The 21,008-nt window shown below is 40.4% G+C and overlaps 1 protein-coding gene across 6 annotated transcripts in view; it reads left to right on the top strand.

Annotated features, from left to right (window-relative positions):
• The window catches only part of LOC143029737 (alpha-tocopherol transfer protein-like), a 94,041-nt gene that overhangs the window by 63,808 nt on the left and 9,225 nt on the right, over positions 1 to 21,008 (top strand). For 4 of the 6 annotated variants that reach the window (XM_076192617.1, XM_076192613.1, XM_076192614.1 and 1 more), the window contains exons 5-6: positions 8,291 to 8,484; positions 8,732 to 8,812. In XM_076192617.1, the coding sequence (XP_076048732.1) occupies positions 8,291 to 8,484; positions 8,732 to 8,812 (275 nt within the window). The remainder of the gene's footprint in view (positions 1 to 8,290; positions 8,485 to 8,731; positions 8,813 to 21,008) is intronic. The other 2 variants (XM_076192619.1, XM_076192618.1) reach the window with 1 other exon arrangement.

Below are 21,008 nucleotides of genomic sequence, written 5' to 3'. Positions count from 1 at the left end.
TGTCCTCTCCCGTCCTTCCTCAACAGACATTCCCCTCTTCCCAAAAGCCCCCTTCACCCCATCCATCCACCTCATCCTAGGACATCCCTTCATGTTCACTCCCTCCACATCTGCCTTCCATACCCCTTTTACTAGTCTTTCTTCACTCATTCTTTCCATGTGTCTAAACCATCCTAATATTATTTCATCAACCCTATCTCCCAGCTCCTTTTCCACCCCTGTTCTCCTCCTCACCTCCTCATTTCTCACTCTATCCAGCCTAGTAACCCCCATCATACTTCTCAGACACCTCATCTCAAACACATTCAAACTCCTTCTCTCTTCCTCTCTTATGTTCCATGTTTCTGCCCCATACAGTGCTGTTGGCACAATCACTCCTTCATACAGTCTCCTCTTAGCATCCATTCCCAAATGTCTATTCCTCATTACACTCTTTAATCCACCAAGGCATTTACTCGCTTCTCTCAATCTACATTCTACCTCCACCTTCACTCCACCTTTTCCTGCCACATTTGCACCCAAGTATCTAAAACTATCCACTTCCTCCAGTTGCTCTCCCTTAATGCTCACTTCCAGTCTACTGCCACTTTCACCCCTTGTACATCTCATCACCTTACTTTTACCCACATTTATCTTGAGCTTTCTTCTATCACATACTCTCCCAAACTCTGTCACCAACTTCCTCAATCCCTCCTCCGATCCTGCCACAAGCGCAGTGTCATCCGCAAACAACAGCTGGCTCACCTCCCACTTTTCTCCATTTTCTTTAACCATCTCCAATCCCTGACCCTACCCTTGCATTTACCTCTCGCACCACCCCATCCATGTATAAGTTGAACAGCCAGGGCGACATAACGCATCCTTGACGAAGTCCCACCTTTACCTCGAACCACTCACTCTCTCCATTTCCAATCCTGACACAAGCTCTACTACTATCATAAAAACTCTTGACAGCTCCCAGAAGCTTTCCTCCTATCCCGTATATCTGCATAACCTCCCACAATGCCTTTCTGTCTACCCTATCGTAAGCCTTTTCCATATCCATAAAAGCCCAAAAAAACATCCTTCCTCTTTCCTATAGCTTTCTCACATATCTGTCTTAGCACAAAAATATGATCTACACAACCTCTACCTGTCCTAAATCCACACTGTTCCTCACCAATTACTCCTGTTCCTCTCCTAATCCTCTCAATCATGATCCCATAAGCCTTCCCAACTACATTTAACAAGTTAATCCCTCTGAAACTACTACATTCACACTTGTCCCCTTTTCCCTTGTAAAGAGAAACTATACAGGCACTCCTCCAGTCCTCTGGCACTCTACCCTCTCTTCAGCAAACATTAAATAACCTCACCAGCCAGCCCACCATCACTGTACCTCCTTTTTTTAAACATTCTGCATGGCATCCATCCAGACCAGGTGCCTTACCTGCTTTCATCATCTTAACAACTGCCTTCACCTCATCCTTCCTTATTTCTCCTCCATTCTCCTCACTCATCACTCTCAATTTCTTCGCATTTCCCACTGCAGCTATCTTTCCCTCCCTATCCTCCTTCACATTTAGCAACTCCCTAAAATACTCTGCCCGTCTTCCCCTTACTGCCTTCTCTTCCATTATCATCTCTCCATCTGCACCTTTTACCTTTTCTTCTCTACATACAGATGAGTGATGAGGAGAATGAATGAGTCATAAATCAATAAACAAAAGCTCACTTCGTACCTCTAATACTTTGATGGGTAGCCTTTACGTGCAATGATCTCATGAAGGCGGTTTGGAATGGAATTGGCGTACTTGGCAAGATGTGCAGGCGTTATACTAGCCCAGGATTGGCGAATGGCTGCCTCGAGCTTGGGCACAGAGCTCGAATCTTTACCTTGCAGGTCTTGTTTAATGTGGTTCCACAGGTTTTCTATTGGGTTTATGTCAGGACTATTGCATGGCCAGTCTGCTATGTAAGGTATATATAGACAGTCTTTATGCCACTGAGTAACACTACGAGCAGTGTGGACTGGGGCGTGATCTTGTTGAAAGATGTTAGCACCTGAGCTATTAAAAGAATCCTCCAGGTGGTCATTTAAGAGTTCATAATAAACATATTGGTTCACTTTTACATTTTTCGGTAGTACAATAAGGCTCCCAAGTCCTCTTCCACTAAAACTTCCCCATACCATGAGAGAATCAGGGTGTTTCTGAAGAAGCCTTAAAGGCGAAACTGGTCAGGAATAAAGTCTCTTGTTCCCAATTGTGTCTTTCCATGCTTACCATTCATATACATATATATATATATGAGAAATTCGCTAGTGAACAGCGACATCAATCAGATAATTTTTTTTTTTTTTTTTATGACTCGTGCAAGGATTCGAACCTGCTGCTCAAGACGAAGAGGCGGCAGTCATGGGGCCTCTTGGCTTCTTGAGCAGCTGGTTCGAATCCTTGCGCGACTGTCATAGAAATTATCTGATATATGTATATGTATATAATATATATATATATATATATATATATATATATATATATATATATATATATATATATATGTATATAATATATATACACATACATATACCAAAGGCCTTTTCCCCCTACATGAGGGAAAGCCAAAAAGAAAAAGGCATAGAAGCCACTCCCACCCATTCCATTTCCTATATATTCCACTCCCCTCCACCCTCCTCCCTCCCTCTTATCTTGGCACTTCCTGGATGACGGGTCATCCCTGCATCCTGTCCACTGCTCTGGGTCAGAAGTAGTGTCTAAAACTATCCACTTCCTCCAGTCTTTCACCCTTAATGCTCATTTCCAGCCTGCTGTCACTCTCCCCTTGTACATCTCATCACCTTACTTTTATCCACATTTATCTTCAGCTTCCTTCTTTCACACACCTCAAACTCTGTCACTAACTTCCTCAATCCCTCCTCTGATCCTGCTACAAGCGCAATGTCATCAGCAAACAACAACTGGCTCACCTCCCACTTTTCTCCATTTTCTTTAATCATCTCCAACCCCTGTTCCACTACCCTTGCATTCACCTCTCGCACCACCCCATCCATGTAAAGATTGAACAGCCAGGGTGACATAACACATCCCTGATGAAGTCCCACCTTTACCTCAAACCATTCACTCTCTCCATTTCTAATCCTAACAGAAGCTCTACTACTCTCGTAAAAACTCTTGACTGCTCTTAACAGCTTTCCTCCTATCCCATATATCTGCAGGACCTCCCACAGTGCCTTCCTGTCTACCCTGTTGTAAGCCTTTTCCAGATCCATAAAAGCCCAAAAAACATCCTTCCCCTTTCCTATAGCTTTCTCACATATGTCTTACCACAAAAATATGATCTACACAACCCCTACCCAGTCCTAAACCCACACTGTTCCTCACCAATTACTCCCTCTATTCCTCTCCTAATCCTCTCAATCAAGACCCTCCCATAAGCCTTCCCACCTACACTCAACAAGCTGATCCCTCTGAAACTACTACACTCACACTTGTCCCCCTTTCCCTTGTAAAGCGGAACTATACAGGCACTCCTCCAGTCCTCCAACACTCTACCCTCTCTTAAACAAACATTAAATAACCTCACCAGCCAGTCCACCATAACTGTACCTCCTTTCTTCAGACATTCTGCGTGGCATCCATCCAGACCAGTTGCCTTACCTGCACTCATCATCTTAATAGCTGCTTTCATGTCATCCTTCCATATTTCTCCTCCATTTTCCTCACTCATCACTCTCATTTTCTTAGTGCTTCCCACTGCAACTACCTTTCCCTCCCTATCCTCCTTCACATTTAGCAATTCCCTAAAATACTCTGCCCACCTTCCTCTCACTGCCTTCTCTTTCATTATCATCTCTCGATCTGCTCCTTTTACCTTTTCTTCTCTACTTGATTTGCCTCCTCTCTCTCTTTTAATTTCCTTCCAAAACATCTTTTTATTGCTTTCAAAATTTTCAGTCATACACTTACCCCATTTCACATCTCTCCTTACCAAAAAGGTGTTTGATCCTACACAGGCGCGAACCCAGCCCCGTATGTTTCTCCTTCGCCAGCTATTTTCTCTTCCTCCTTCTCTTCATTTGGAAGAAAGCACTTTGTCAGCTGTGTTGTCAGGTGTGGTGGTATTTGGTGGTGGAGATGGTGTTGGCAGTGGAGGTGGTGGTGATGGTGATGTGTGAGGCGTTGGCATCCCTCCCCCAAGCCTCTCATGCCTTGCCCTCCTTCTAGCACAACTTTCATTCCACTTTTGGCTAAATTTTTTCATCTTTTCCTTGGTTTTCCTCTTCATCATGATGCAGTTGATGATTGGACATCTAGTAAGTGTATTAATGTCTAGGAAATAAGGCAAACAGCAGCACAGGAACAAAATATCACCACAGTCAGGTGTTTATGCATCAATCTACTCTGATGTTTGATGGGAAACTTAGGCTTGAAGCTTGCTGTGCACACCACACAGAAGAGGAAGTCACGCTGATGCCAGACATATAAAAATATAGTCATCTTATGGAATTAGACAAGCAAAAACAAGATATATTTATAGATATTTAGGGCCTATTCTTGCAATAGCCATTTAAATTGCCATGCCTCCCAGGCCCTTTAAACTCCCTCCATTATGCTGGGGAGGAAAAAGTCATTCATATTTTGCATTTAGGATGATTATATTATTCAAATATGCTCATATCTAAAATTCAATTTTTGGATGAAAATTTCATGATTCAAGGTGTTCAGTCCCCCCTTAAGTTTCCATTTTTTGATATACCATTTTTTCAGTCTCAGATCCAGCATTCTCCAAAAAAACTAGTTTTTTCTGTCTGTTCTTTTCTCATTTCTATCATTGGCTTCAATTCTGAGAGCTTTGTCTTTCTCTTTTTCTTCATCACTCATTTCCTTGTTTATCCATATATGTTTGAATTTCTCACTGTTTGCCAATTTAACTGCTTTCGATAATACCTCCTTGGCTATCATTTGAGTTCTTAGTTTTATTTTCAGAGGTCTGTGTTGTATTTCTTTTGAATATTTGCCTATCCTGTGGATCTCATCAATTTCCTTATCAAAAGTTTGCCCTTCATCCTGTATTTTTTTCAAAATTTCCTTAGCTATTTCCTTCTCCTTTTCTCTGGTATTTATATGCATCTTCCTGGATACCCTGGACCACAATGCACTTACTTTTGTCAATTGCATTTTTCACCCAATTTTCCTTTTCTTTAATTACTTTCATAACTGTTCCTTTGTATTTTCCTCCATCTGCTGTTTACTATTTCTCTAAAAGATATTTTTTGATTTTCCTGTTCTTGTTTCCATTGGTTTTTTATTTCAATGAGGTCTGTATCTTTAATTGACTCTTCCACCTTTCCGGTCACTACTTGTAATTGCTCCTTCTCCTTTTTCAGTTCTTCATTTTTATTTTTGTCCTCATTTTTCATTCTTTTGTTTTCTCTTTTGAGGATATCAGTTTCACTCTTTAGGTCACTTAATTCTCTAATCGTTTGTTCAATACTCTTACGCAAAGTAATCAATTCCCCAAGTACAGCTCGGTAGTCCAATTTTAAATCTATGATTTCTTCCATTAAGTCATTTACTTCGCAATTTCTTAATGCATTACTATATCTAACTTCTCTATCTATATCTAAGCTTTTACCTATTTCTCCTGGATTTCTTTGAAACCCTGAAAAACTGTTGTTCTCCCACCTTTGGTTTATCCTTGGAGTATCTATCAAACAAGTTCTTTTGGGGATGACACCTCTTGGACTTTCCACTTTGCTTATATCCAGTCCTCTCTTTGTTGGTTCATTATTTATTCTTTCTTCTTTTTCTTTCTTTGTTTTGCCAAACTATACTTTTTTCAAGAACTGGATTATACTTTATCGGTCACACGAGAAACATAGCCTACCCATCCTGCACAATAACAACTAGTTTCCTTCGTGTTGGTGACAAAACCGCTAGATAGTCGCTCAATTGCTGCACTTCCTTTTGCTTCGGTGTCCAGTGTGTATATATGTAATATGCATTAAAACCTATTAACCCTTTGCATAAAATGATGCCTATGTAGGCGTCATGAGACACGAGTGGGTATATAAGGATGTGTTGGTGTCTTGATTATGTTTATTTTGTAGTTGAGTGACCCCCATATGCTGTGAATTGGCTTGATCATATTTTCTATGGTTATTGATATTCAGAGTGAAAGAGAATAAGTAATACAGCTTTAACTTTATATTTTATAACGTGAGTGTCATGTTCCATGATGCATCACTGACACACAGAAAAGTGGATATGGCACCATAAGCCACATCCTAGCTAGAGCCATAATTGCTCACCATCCTTAATGTAAATGACAATTGATGTTAAATTCAACCAAGTGGTAGGTTATTTTAAGTTAGAAAACAAGATTTGAACATGAATTAGGCTGTACCTTATGTAAGTACCCTAGTTGCAGGAAACCCATGGACCAATGGCAGAGTAGTACACAAATGGGACATTCTGCCAGGGAGGTCAGAGGTGACTCAAACAACAACAGAGCAGAAAACTAGCATTGCCATAAATTAACAATTTTCTCTCTATAAACTTAGTTAGCCAGTGTTCATTAGTTTGTAAACCTTCTTTACACAAAAATAAAGTGGATGGATTTTATGAAGCCAGGTAAATAGGAAAAGGGGAGGCTTATAAATGTAACAAATTGGCATTTGCTGTTGACACTGTGTCATGAGGTTCTGTATGAAAAGGAGTGGATGCAGGCTGTAGCTCTCTCTGACTCCATTGCTCACATTTTGTTCATACCCAACTTCAGTGTAAGTTGAAGGGATTTCTCCCTGTCTTCTCCTTTTCTGCATGAGGGGATGGAGAGGGGGGTCGCTGATTTAATGAAGTGGCCTTGCCGTGGATGTGCTATGTCTTGCGACACTGCTTCTCACCCAAGGCAGTGGACAAGATGCAGGGATGACCCATCATCCAGGAGGTGCCAAGATAAGGAGGAGGGAAGAGGGTGGAGGGGAGTGGAGTATGTAGGGAATGGAATGGGTTTGAGTGGTTTCTGTGCCCTTGTTTTTTGGCTACCTCCCGCATAAAGGGGAAAAAAGCCTTGGTATATGTACAGTATGTATGTGATGTAAATTAAATAGTACTTTGCTCCTCACCCTTTCTTTTGTCAGTGTGAAGCGAGAAAATCCCTATAGAAGGCAAATAATCATACTAGCTACCAGACTGAGGGCATTGTTCAAATCACTGTTGATATTTGATACATCAATTCAAATACAGAGGCTAGTTCATGACATGAGTATTGTTGTGCATCAAAAAATCATTGTACATCAGGGAGCTGATGTACATATTGAAGCACACAAGAAATAAGTCATAGTTCCATATATTCTATTTTAGTTTATGAATGTTGCATCACAAAATTATTTATAGAGTTTAAATATTAAAGTATGCTTGTTTGCTTTACAGTTTTAGAACCACTTAGGTAGCTGATGTCAGAAAACTGGAGAGAAGAGGAAATATTAAGATATTGGAATTTCATAACTAATATATTCATAGAACTTTTTAGGTCTTGATGAATTTGATATGACTGAAATATAATTATCAAAGTGAGAGCAGGTTGAACAAAAAATAATTAGTAAGTGGCCATTTATTAAACAGAAAATATTTGTACATTAAATAAATTGTATTTGGGAAGTATTTATATACATTTTGGACATGGTACAGAGTGTATCTTTGTATCTTCTTTGTACATCTTTGCCTACATCTGTTTGGGATCAGTGTTTCTAACAGCTGGCCTCCACTCAGCCCTGTCATACATGTCAGCCTCACAGCTGTTTTTCTTCCAGGGATTCCATAAGTAGTTCATCTACCTCCACTTTGGTTGTCTTTCCTTTCACCTTCCCTGTATTTTTATCATCATTGGTCTTCTCCTGACTTATGTCTATTCTCATCATGGAGCCATACCACTGCACTTGCCTTTCTTATACCTTTATCAATACCTCTACAACTTTTATGGATCCACTCATTCTTCCATTCCTGATCTCTTCTGTTTATGTCACTGTACATCCATCTAAACATTTTTATCTCAGCCACATACAACTTCTGCATTCTTCTCTGTCCATGTTTCTACTCAATACATTATTGCTGGTTTTACTATTTTTATGTGTTCTATTGAATCAATTTAAAGTTAGATAAACGTAGATCCCAAAAATTTAGGAGATATTAATTACAGTGGTTTGAAGATGTGATATACTCATGTAAAAAGTCAGTAATCTGTTATTATTAGTAGGTATAAAATATCTGACCTTTTTCCTTCTATTTAGGATCTTGGAAACCAGAAGAATGTTCCTTGGATGATGTCTTCAGGGCACAAGTATTGATCTTGGAACATATTGTTAGAATTCCTGTTACACAGCTTAAAGGGATAGTAGCAGTGGTCGACTGCTCAGGGTTATCAATGACACATGCATACTATCTTACACCTACACATGCAAGACGAATGATATCCATAATCCAGGTAAGGAGATATAATTTCAACTGTTCTTTCATCTGTTGTATGGCAAGTATATATTGTCATTATACACAGTACATTTGAAACCAATATGCTAATCTGTGAATGTGTAGTATATGATTATAGATATATGTTGAAATATGGAAGACACATGTGGCAGGGTAGTGGGAAAAACAAAACAATTGCATTTCTTTTTTATACCCTATTCTTTTTTATTTCACCATATGGCCTTGCTGCATTGCTTCTGACCTAGGGCTGTGAGCAAGATGAAGGGATGACCTGTCATCCAGGAGGAGCCAAGAAAAGAAGGAGGGGGGTGGTGAATGGGAGTGGGGTATGTAGGGATGAAATGAGTGGGAGTGGATTTATGCTTTTGACTTTGGCTACCTCCCTTGTAAGAGGGGAAAAACCCTTGGTATGTGTATGTACTCTCCACTGCCTGGCAGTATATAGTTTGTGCAGTGGCTACCCCATGCTTTTGACATGTGGTTGTGAGTGTAACATTTGTGTAGCATGCAATTTCTTTTCTTCTCATATGATCCATAATTTATTTTGAGTAGATGAGGAGGAAGATTGCCTTACTCTGAAATGGGTGGGGTAAACCAGCTATGGCTCATGGGGCCTGCTGTGGAAGAGATTTGCCATGCCCTTGACTCAAGCAATGATGTGTGGGATAGGGTGACCCTCCATCCCTGAGGTGCTAAGATTGGAGGAGTGATTGAATGGCTATTTGTTTATGATAAGAATGTGTGCATTGAGACAGCTGTCTCCTACAAAGTGGGAAAGCCCTTTGGTATCTGTCTAATGATCCATTTATGTGTAAGTACATTTAATAATAGGCATAGTTTTTAAAGTATATTTGAGATGAAATGTCTGAGAAGTATGGTAGGGGTAACTATGCTGGATAGAGTGAGAAATGAGGAGTTGAGGAGGAGAGCAGGGGTGGAAAAGGAGTTGGGAGATAAGGTTGATGAAAGAGTATTTGGATGGTTTGGACACATGGAAAGAATGAATGAAGAAAGATTGGTAAAAGAAGTGTGGGAGGCAGATGTGGATGGAGTGAACAGGAGTGGATAACTGAGCATGAGATGGGTGGATGGGGTAAAAGGGGCATTGAGAAAGAGGGGAAAATCTAGTGAGAAAGAAGGGGAGAAGACAGAAGATAGGGATGAGTGGAGAATAGTTGTAGATGGATGATGTGATGCATGGAAGGAAGTGGGTGAGGGATGGGGTGTTAGAGAGTGGTTATGTGTGAATGATATTTTGACGCAGTCTGAAGCGATTTCTCCCCATCTTCTCTTTTTCTGCATGAGGGGATGGAGAGGGGAGTTTACCAAGTACATGAAGGGGCCTTGCTATGGATATGCTGTGTCTTGCTGCATTACTTCTGACCTAGAGCAGTGGGCGAGATACAGGGATAACCTGTCATTCAGGAGGAGCCATGAAAAGAGTGAGTGAGAGAGGGGTGGTGAATGGGAGTGGAGTGGGTGAGTTACAGTGCCCGGCAAATCCATGATGAAATGAAGGCAGTCTATGGTGATGATTGCCCGTCATATGACACTGTCGTGAGATTGAAAAGGAATTTCCAAAATGGCCACATGTCCCTCACAGACGAGCCAAGAACTGGATGACCATTACTCACAGACAGTGCGGCCACAATGAAGAAAGTGGAGGATCTTATCCTGGAAGACCGATGAGTAACCATCCATGTGATCGTGCATGAGACTGGGCTTAGTTACAGCAGTTTGTGGAAAATTATTCACGACAAACTGCACATGTTTAAGTTGTCAGCACGCTGGGTTCCATGCTTACTGACTCCTCTCCAAAGGCAAACACAGCATGACCTGTCAAGGCAGATGTTGACTCTTTTGGAGCAGGATGAAGAGGATTTCTTTTGTTGTGTAGTAACTATGGATGAAAGTTGGATCTATCTGTATGATCCAGAGACCAAAGAGATGAGCAATGAGTGGAAGCACACCACATCCCCTCCCCCCAAGAAGGCTAAGGTGCAGAAGTTTGCAGGGAAGGTCATGCTGTTGGCTTTTTGGGAATGCCGTGGAGTCATCCTCACAGACTACCTTGCAAAGGGTCAGACCATCACTAGTGCATACTACTGCACACTTCTGAACAAGTTGCAAGATACTCTGAAGAAGAAATGCCATGGTATGCTCACCAAAGGAGTCTGTCTCCTTGCTGACAATGCACCTGCTCACTCATCTCAAGCTGTGGTTGTGGAAGCAAGGCAATGTGGCTATGAAATCTAGCTGTATCTGCCCTATTCTCCCGATCTCGCCCCAAGCGACTTTTTCTCATTCCCAAAGATGGAAAATCCACTGCGGGGATGGCGATTTGATGACACAGATGACCTCATTCACAGTCTGTGAACTTCTACAACGGCGACCTGCAGAAGGTCAATGAGGGGAGAAATATGTAACTCTGGATGGTGACTATGTAGAGAAGTCTTAAGGACCACAAATAAAAAAGAAGTTTCTGTCTCATTTACTTCATGGTCATTGTCATACCCTAAGCCCTGTTTTTGAGTTGTTACATCAAAGTCTAAATTAGACTTTGAGTAGTTCCTGCAATCCAGAGTCTCAGAGAAGTATTGCCTCTTATAGATACGTCCACTACACCAGGATAAAGAAAGAAGATATACAAAATCACTAAAGTATTTACTAACACAACTAGTGAGAATATCTCTTACTTACAAAGTACCGTAATGTGCAGAGGGCGGATGCGGGGAGCGGTGTGGGTGCCTGCACCCCCGATTTATACTCCAGCCGCACAACACAGGTGCCACTGCCCAAGTGCCAACTTATCTTAATATACATATTCCTATCCCTATCTATCCAACTCCACACATTCATTACTTCCTTTATTTATGCATGAAGAGGGTTCACAATAATTCCCTAGCTTATACCTTAATCTACAAGTCGATGAGGTAGAAAAGGAGGGGAGGCGCTAATTCGCCTTCTTCTTCTTGATTAATGCGCCCCTTAACCTCAGCTGGCGGGCGGCGTCGGTTTCGTACCACTCCGCCGCTTGCCCACTAGCGCTTTTGCGCGCATTCTAGGTCAACGGTCCTAGCGGACAAGGAGTCATTGTTCCACTGGGCCCCTTTGGTGGAACACTTTCGCACACATTAATCACCGCGTAGCACTGCCGTACACAAGGAGTCCATTGTTCATTCCCCCCCCCCCCCTCATAGGGCTATGGTGGTCGAGAGATGGGACGCCATCTTCACAACCGTCGGACCTACGCTGCTCCATATTTGGTCCGTGTTATAGGTCACACCGAGGGGTTGCACAACACAGTGTAGTCATGCTCAAGGAATGAATATGTCACATCACGGGTATGGACCCAGTGTGACGTGACAGTCATAATTAAAACATTATGATACCCCCTCATATATATAAGTGAGTGAATGTTCTAACACATTGGTAAGATACCTTGAATATCCCACTATCATAAAAAGAAAGTTATTTGAAAGTACGTATAATGTGATCTCTAACTATGATCTTCACATTTAGTGATCACAATACACCTATCTTTCAGTAACATTCTTTTTTTTCCCTCCAATATTGGGATATCCAGTCTTTATATATATATACTGTATATATATATATATATATATATATATATATATATAGATATATATATATATGTATATGTATATATATATATATATATATTGTAATAAATCTAGGTTCAGGACTGTACAAGTCCTTGGTGGGTTATGAAAACAGGACCCACTGCAAACAATCACGTCCCTGATAGCGAACAGGAAAACTTCTCATAGATATATGGGGTACCATCATAATGAGGACGTGGACCATTGGGCACCCTATGGATATAGGGCTTCACCGAATATAATGAATAAGGTGACACCAGAGAAATGTCTCACCAGAAACCAGTTGGCGTGGAAGTGAGATTACTGCCAACCCCCCTTCATAGCCAATGAAAGAACTAGACAACATCAAATGGGACATTGTAGAACTGAGCGAAGTCCGAAGAGCAGAAGAAAAGCTGATACAATTACAAGATGGTCACCACTTGTTCTACTATAGAGGTAAGGACAAAGAAAGATCTAGTGGAGTAGGATTCTTGATAAACTGAGAGGTTGCTGGTAACATAGTCAAATTCAGTAGTTTGTCAGACAGGGTAGCTTGGATTGTGATTAGACTGTATAAAAGGTACACTCTAAAAATAGTTCAAGTTTATGCACCAACTTCACAGAGTTCAGATGATGAAATTGAGTCGTTCCATGATGATTTAAGTCAGGTAATGGATCAAGAAAAAAGTAAGTACAAGTTGGTAATAAGCAACTTTAACCCATTCAACTCCGATGACAAGATGTCTTGTCATTTGGTCAAATAAAACAAAAAATCATAAAACACCAAAATGTTTGATCAAACACCAGAAAAAATATGACGTCAGTCCTCGCATCGCAGCGAGCCAAGCGAGGATTGTCGTCATATTTTTTCTGGTGTTTGATCAAACATTTTGGTGTTTTATGATTTTTTGTTTTATTTGACCAAATGACAAGACATCTTGTCATCGGAGTTGAATGGGTTAATGCTAAAGTGGGGAAGAAGATGGGCTATGGGCCGTGCATTGGTAGGTGAAAGAAATGCAGGCGAGATGTTAGTCAATTTTGCAGAGAACTACAAGATGAGGATAATGAACACTTTCTTCTAAAAGCGTGTAGGTCATAAATGGACGTGGAGAAGTCCAAATGGAACAACAAAGAACGAAATAGACTTCATATTAGGAGATGAGAGCAAAAGTGTTAACAATGTTACAGTGATAAATAAAGTCAATATAGGTAGTGACCATAGAATGGTAGGTTGCACAGCTAATTCAGTTTCAGAGCCAAGAGAAATAAACTAATTTTAAGAAAGAAAATAAGCCTTGCAAAGGTTAAGGATAATATTAAGAAATTTCAGTTAGAAATTAAAAATAGATTTGAAGCTCTAAGAACTAATGAGGACACCATGGAAGATATTAATTTGAATTTAGTGAATATCATTAGGGAATCGGCAGAGAAAGTAGGAAGTACAAAAAACATTAGAGAAAACAAATACTCCCAAGCTACAAATGACCTAATTAAAAGAAGGACCATGCAGATTAAAAGCAGGAGAGACAAAATAGAAAAAGTAGAACTAAACAAGCTTGTCAATAAAAGGCAGAGGTTAGAGAAAAGAAAGAGAAACATGGATGAAATAAAGGAAACTATTCGGAAGGGTAAAAGTATTAAAGTAACCGAGCGCAAACATGCTTTAGGAAGACAGCAAATGATATGTCTGAAAGATAGAAATAGAGAAATAATTAAATGTAGAGACAAAATGGTAAAAAGAGTAGAAGAATTTTACCAAGAGCTTTACTCGTCGAAGACTGTTGTTGAATCAGTAAATTCGTGTGTAGACGTTAGTAGTGTACCAGAGATTACAAAGGAAGAAATAGAATTTGCTCTAAAAACTATGAAACGAGGAAAAGCACCTGGGGAAGATGGTATATCGATAGATCTGTTGAAAGATGCAGGGAAATTAGTTAATATTAAATTAGCTGAGTTGTACAACCAGTGCTTACGTCAAGAATGCGTTCCTAATGTGTGGTGCAATGCTATAGTGAATTTGCTTCATAAAAAGGGAGACCAGAAGGACCTTAGAAACTACTGACCGATTAGCTTGCTATCAAATGTATATAAAGTATTCTCCAAGATCACAAATAGACTAAGTCAAGTATTAGATGGAAACCAACCAAAAGAACAGGCAGGCTTTAGGAGCGGATATTCAACCCTAGACTATTTGCAGGCGATAAACCAACTAATCGAGAAAACGACAGAATACAATATACCTCTGTGTTTAGCTTTTGTAGATTATGAGAAGGCCTTTGACTCGGTAGAACAAATAGCAATACTAAACTCGCTATGCAAGCAGGGTACAAACGAACAGATCGTAAAAGTTTTAAGAAAAGATTTATGCAAAAGGTACTGCCATAATTCGACTATATAAAGACAAAGAAAAGATCAAGATCAAGAAAGGAGTATGGCAAGTTGATACAATTTCACCGAAACTATTTACTGCTTGCTTGGAAGATATTTTCAGAAGATTGAGTTGGGGAAAGAAAGGTTTAAAGATTAATGGCAAATATTTGAACCACCTAAGTTTTACGGATGACATTCTTATTTCAGAAAGAGCAGAAGACTTGCAAGATATGCTGAGTGATCTAAACAAGGAAAGTGTCAAAGTAGGTTTGAAAATGAATAAAAGTAAAATCAAAGTAATGTTGAACACAAAAGTTCAAAGTAAAGAGATTGTAATTGATGATGAAAGTCTTGAGGAAGTTGAAGAGTATAATTATTTAGGCCAGATGGTGAAGGTGACCCAAGATCATGATAATGAAATAGAAAGATGCATTACAATTGGTTGGAAAGTGTTTGGTACGTATAATAAGATCTTGAGAGGCTCTCTACCTTCATGTTTGAAATGTAAAGTTTACAATCAATGCATTCTACCAGCAATAATCTACAGGTGTGAGACTTGGAAACTAACGAAGCCAATGGAAACAAAACTAAGGACAGCAGAGAGGAGAATGGAGAGATCAATGATGGGAATAACGCTGGGAGACCGAAAGAGAGCAAGTTGGGTGAGAGAGCAGACTAGAGTGAAAGATATTGTGGAAGCAGTAAAAGAGAGGAAGTGGAATTGGGCAGGTAAGTTAGTGCGAACGACTGATGAGCGACGGAGCAAGTGTGTTACTGAGTGGATGCCGCAAGATGGGAAACAATGACAAAGATGGCACCAACACTCTCCAAATTGACATACTAACAAATATTGTCTAAATTGGATCTACCAACCCTGGAACAAAGAAGAGAAAGAGATTTATGGACTATTAACAGAATTATGAAAGGAATGGAAGTCCTAGATAGAGATGATTTATTAAAGTAGGACAAGAGAAAAACAAAAGGACATGAAAAGAAACTCAAAAAGGATAATAATAGAAGAGATCTGAAAAAGAATAGCTTCCCACTCAGAGTGGTGGATATCTGGAATAAATTAGATGAGGCAACAGTGTGTGCAAATACTATTCAAGAATTTAAGATCAAACTGGATGCTGAAAGATACAAAGATGGGTCACTACGAGCATAGCTCCCTTCCCATGTAATACTACTAGGTAAATACACACACACATATGGAAGAGACAAAAGTGGAAGAGAAATAGGATATCTTGATGGATAATGATAATGAAGGAGTGAATAGACACGTACCAAGACAGAAGCTAGAGAGAGTGTACATTAAATGCTGGCTCAACAGAAGATGCAGTGAGGCAAAAGATAGAAGAGATGGAGCTTGGAAAAGATGGAGAAAAGAAAAAAAAACTGGAAAATGGCAAATATATATAATCTATAGAAATAAGTATGTAAAAGTGCAAAGAGAGGAAAAAAGGAACCATGAAAAAGACATTATAGACAAATGCAAAGAGCAAACCAAACTATTCTATAGATATGTGAATAGTAAACTTAGAAATAAACAGGAAATGGTGAAAGTATGCAAGGAAAATATAGAATACACAGAATTTCTAGAAATGGCTGGTCATGAATAATCACTTCAAGTCTGTTTTCACTAGAGAGAAGGCACAATATTGGGACAAAGGAAATGAAGCGCAATCTCCCCCCATGAGCGAGATAATAATAACAAAAAGAAGTAATGGAACATTTATCAAACCTTGATGTCAGGAAATCACACGGCCTGGACGGAATTGCAAATTGGATTCTCAAAGAATGCAAAGAAGAACTAATGGACAAAATACATAACACAATAAGTTGCTCACTTAAAGAAGGAAAAATACCAAAAGACTGGAAAAATGCTAACATTGCACCAATATATAAAGGAGGAAACAAGGAAGAACTAACTAACTATAGACCAGTCTCACTAACAAGCATGATAGCCAAAACTTGTGAGAAAATTATCAAGAACAGATGGGTAAAACACTTGGAAGAAAATAATATAATAAACCCAAGACAGGCGTTGGATTTGGAGTTGTTTTTCCCAGTTTTAATTGCAGTGGAGCATTGCCTAGCTCTGCTTCAATTTTTACAGCTGAGCTGCATGGAATTCTAATGGCTTTAAAAAGAATAGTAAACCATGCTGTTTTTAGTTTCACAATTTTTAGCGATTCTAAGAGTGTGTTGGAAGCCTTAAGTTCTTATAATCCTACCCATCCATTAGTTTCAGAAATTTTAGAATGGATGTTTTTACTAAGTCGTAAAAGAAAATTAATTAGGTTTTGTTGGGTTCCGTCCCATGTCGGTATAATAGGCAACGAGGAGGCTGACAGGTTAGCCAAAGAAGGATCATTAAAACATCCTATTAACAAGGCCCTTCCAGATACCGACTATCAGCATGAAATTAAGAATGCAACAAAATCTTCCTGGCAATTCTCATGGTCTTTGATCGAATTTAATAAGATGAGAGAAATCACAGACTCTGTTAATCCATGGATATATTTATCCAGCTGTCGTAGAAGAGAAGTGTCAGTGTGTCGCCTCCAAATTGGACACACGAACTTCTCTCATGGCTTTTTAATGAGTGGTAACTACCAGCCTTTTTGCAGCGACTGTTTGGTTCCACTAATGGTTAGACATTTGCTGGTCGAATGTCCTAGCTTGGTGGAACAGAGAGAGAGACATTTTAACAGGGACAGGGCTGGGAGATTTAATTTGAGTTTTATTTTTTGGAAAAGTCTTGGACGAAGACTCTCTTTTCAATTTCATTGAAGATGTTGGTTTCTCTAACTTGATCTGATTTTAATATATAGATATTTTATTTTATCCAGTAGTTGATATATATTGAGTTTACTTTCGGTGTCAATAACCTAGTAGTTACGACACCAGATTGAACGCTTATAATCAATCAATCAATCAATCAAACCCAAGACAATTTGGGTTCAGACATGGAAGATCGTGCACGACAAACTTAATGTTTTTACTCAAGACTAATAGACATAGTGCAAGAAAGGGATGGATGGGCTGATTGTGCTTTCCTGGACTTGCAAAAAGCTTTCGACAAGGTACCAAGGGGAGAGGGTGGGGGAATATCAGATCATTTTTTGGTGGAAGGTAAGCTGAGAGTGGAGGATAGATGGAGGAGGAGGAAAGGGACAAAAGGTAGGGAGGTTCTTAGAATGAACTCCTTGAATGAAAAGGAAAAGGAGAAGGAGTATGAAAAGAAGCTGAAGGAGGAGTGGGAGGGAGTAAAGGATAGAGCAGAGATGGGTGTGGAGGAGGAATGGGGATGGTTCAAGGAGGGAGTCTTAAAGTGTGCAAGGATGGTGTGTGGAACAAGAAGGACAGGGGGAAATAGAAGAAAGGGTAGTGAATGGTGGGATGAGGAAACAAAGAAGGTTGTAGAAGAGAAGAAGCGAGCTTTCACAGATTGGTTACAAAAGAGGACAGGGGAGTCATATGAGACGTACAAAGAAAAGAAAAGAGAAGTAAAGCAAAAGGTAAAGGAGGCAAAGAGGAGAGCAGATGTGAAATGGGGTAGGAGTATGACAGAAAATTTTGAAAGTAATAAAAAGATGTTTTGGAAAGAAATTAAGAGAGGAAGAGGAGGCGAATCAAGTAGGGAAGAAAAGGTAAAAGGTACAGATGGAGAGATGATAATGGAAGAGATGGCAGTGAGGGGAAGATGGGCAGAATATTTTAGGGAGTTGCTGAATGTGAAGGAGGATAGGGAAGGAAAGATAGCTGCAGTGGAAAATGCGAAGAAAATGAGAGTGATGAGGAGAATGGAGGAGAAATAAGGAAGGATGAGGTGAAGGCAGTTGTAAAGATGATGAAAGCAGGTAAGGCACCTGGTCTGGATGGATGTCATGCAGAATGTCTGAAAAAGGGAGCATAAGAGAAGAAGAAAGAAGGAGTTAACAGGGTGAAAAAGGAGTTGGGAGATAGGGTTGATGAAAGAATATTAGGATGGTTTGGACACATGGAAAGAATGAGTGAAGAAAGACTAGTAAAAGAGGTATGGAAGGCAGATGTGGAGGGAGTGAACATGAGGGGACGTCCTAGGATGAGGTGGATGGATGGGGTGAAGGGGGCTTTGGGGAAGAGGGGAATGTCTGTTGAGGAAGGAAGGGAGAGGACGGAAGACAGAGGTGAGTGGAGAATGGTTGTATATGGATGATGTTGTGACTGCATGAGTAGTATGTGTGAGTAAATTTTGACGCAGCCCGAAGGGATTTCTCCCCGTCCTCGCCTTATATGCAAAGGGGGACGGAGAGGGGGGGTCGCCGATTAAATGAAGCAGCCTTGCTGTGGATGTACTGTGTCTTGCGACACTGCTTCTGACCCAGGGCGGTGGGCAGGGTGCAGGGATGACCCGTCATCCAGGAGGTGCTCAGATGAGAGGAAGGGTGGGAGGGGTGTGGAGGGTATTTAGGGATGAAATGGGTGAGAGTGTTTTTATGCCTTTCCCTTTTTGGCTACCTCCCTTGGAAGGGGGAAAAAGCCTTGGTATATGTATGTATGTATGTACCACACAAAAAATTATCAAAAAAGCTGGAACACATAGGAGGGATACAAGGGAACCTACTAAAATGGATGGAGAACTTCCTGATTGGTAGAAAGATTAGAATAGTACTCAGAGAAAAATGTTCAGGTTGGAAGGAGGTGATCAGTGGAGTTCTGCAAGGATCTGTATTGGCTCCAATAATGTTTGCTATTTATGTGAATGACATGGATGATGATGTGCAATGTTACATGAGCTTCTTTGCAGACGACACTAAATTGTTAAGGAAAATAAAAACCGAAACGGATTGCGAATCACTACAGGAAGACCTGAATAAAGTATGGAACTGGAGTCAGAAATGGGAAGTAGACTTCAATATTAAGAAGTGTAGCATAATGGAGTTTGGAAAAAGTTAAAATAGAATATCAGGACAATATAAAATTGGAATTAAGGAGATAAAGAAAGTGGGATCTGAAAAAAATTTGGGAGTAATTATCTCAAACGACTTGTCCTGTGGAGAATCCTATAACTTGCTAAGATCAATAAAAGTGGCATTTACATATTTAGACAAAGAAACGATTAAAAAAATAGTCACACTGATAAGGCCTAGACTAGAATATGCGGTGACATTGTTGTCACCCTGTACCAAAAAGGGTGGTGGTAGAATGTAGATGAGGAGCCCGAACGGATTTCTCCCCGTCCTCGCCTTATATGCAAAGGGGGACGGAGAGGGGGGGTCGCCGATTAAATGAAGCGGCCTTGCTGTGGATGTACTGTGTCTTGCGACACTGCTTCTGACCCAGGGCGGTGGGCAGGGTGCAGGGATGACCCGTCATCCAGGAGGTGCTCAGATGAGAGGAAGGGTGGGAGGGGTGTGGAGTGTATTTAGGGATGAAATGGGTGGGAGTGTTTTTATGCCTTTCCCTTTTTGGCTACCTCCCTTGGAAGGGGGAAAAAGCCTTGGTATATGTATGTATGTATGTAGAAAGAATCCAGAGAGCAGCCACAAAAATTACCCCTGCACTTTCAAACTTGTCACATGAAGAGAGATGGCTAAATTGGACTTACCGACTCTGGAGCAAAGAAGAGAGGTGACCTACCGAACATCTATGGAATCATGAAGGGCACAGAAATATTTGATAGGACTTGTTAAACTGGGACAAGAAAAACACAAGAGGACATGGAAAGAAACTCAAAAAACATAGTTATAGAAGAGATCTGAAGAAGAATAGTTTTCCACATAGAGTGGTGGACACTTGGAACAAACTGGATGAAAAAATAGTGTGCGCAAAAACCATTCATGAATTTAAGAGCAAACTAGACACTGCGAGATGCAAAGGCAGGGCACCACAAGCGTAGCTCCCCTTCCCGTAAAATACAACTAGGTAAATACATACATATACCTAGGGCTGTTTCCCTCTTACAAGGGAGGTAGCCAAAGTCAAAGGCATAAATCCACTCCCATCCATTTCATCCCCACATACACTATTCCCATTCACCACCTCCTCCCTCCCACTTTTCTTGGTTTCTCCTGGATGACAGATCATCCCTGCATCTCACCCACTGCCCAAGGTCAGAAGCAATACAGCAAGACAGCACATCCACAGCAAGGCTGCTTCATTTAATTGGAGAACCCCTTCTCTGCCCCCTCATGCACAAAAAGAAAAGATGGGGAGAAATCCCTTTATGCTGTCACACATACTCTCTCACCCACCCCATCCCCCACCCACTCCCTTTCATGCATCACAGCATCATCCATACACAATCATTCTCCACTCACACCAATCTTTCATCTTCTCCCTTCTTTCCTCAACAGACTTCCCCCCTTCCTTCCCAATGCCCTTTTTACCTCATCCATCCATCTCATCCTTGGTTGCCCCCTCATGTTCAATCCATCCAACTCTGCCTTCCACGCTTCTTTTACTAATTTTTCTTCACTCATTGTATATATACATATATATATATATATATATATATCTGTACACATTCTCGTGCACAACACACACTCAGTGGTGTGGT

This window comes from Oratosquilla oratoria, chromosome 11, assembly GCF_046742065.1.
Source record: "Oratosquilla oratoria isolate Oo_2021 chromosome 11, ASM4674206v1, whole genome shotgun sequence".
NCBI lineage: Eukaryota > Metazoa > Arthropoda > Malacostraca > Stomatopoda > Squillidae > Oratosquilla > Oratosquilla oratoria.
The sequence above is the reverse complement of the archived record's forward strand: the minus strand, read 5'-3'. Positions and strand labels throughout refer to the sequence as shown.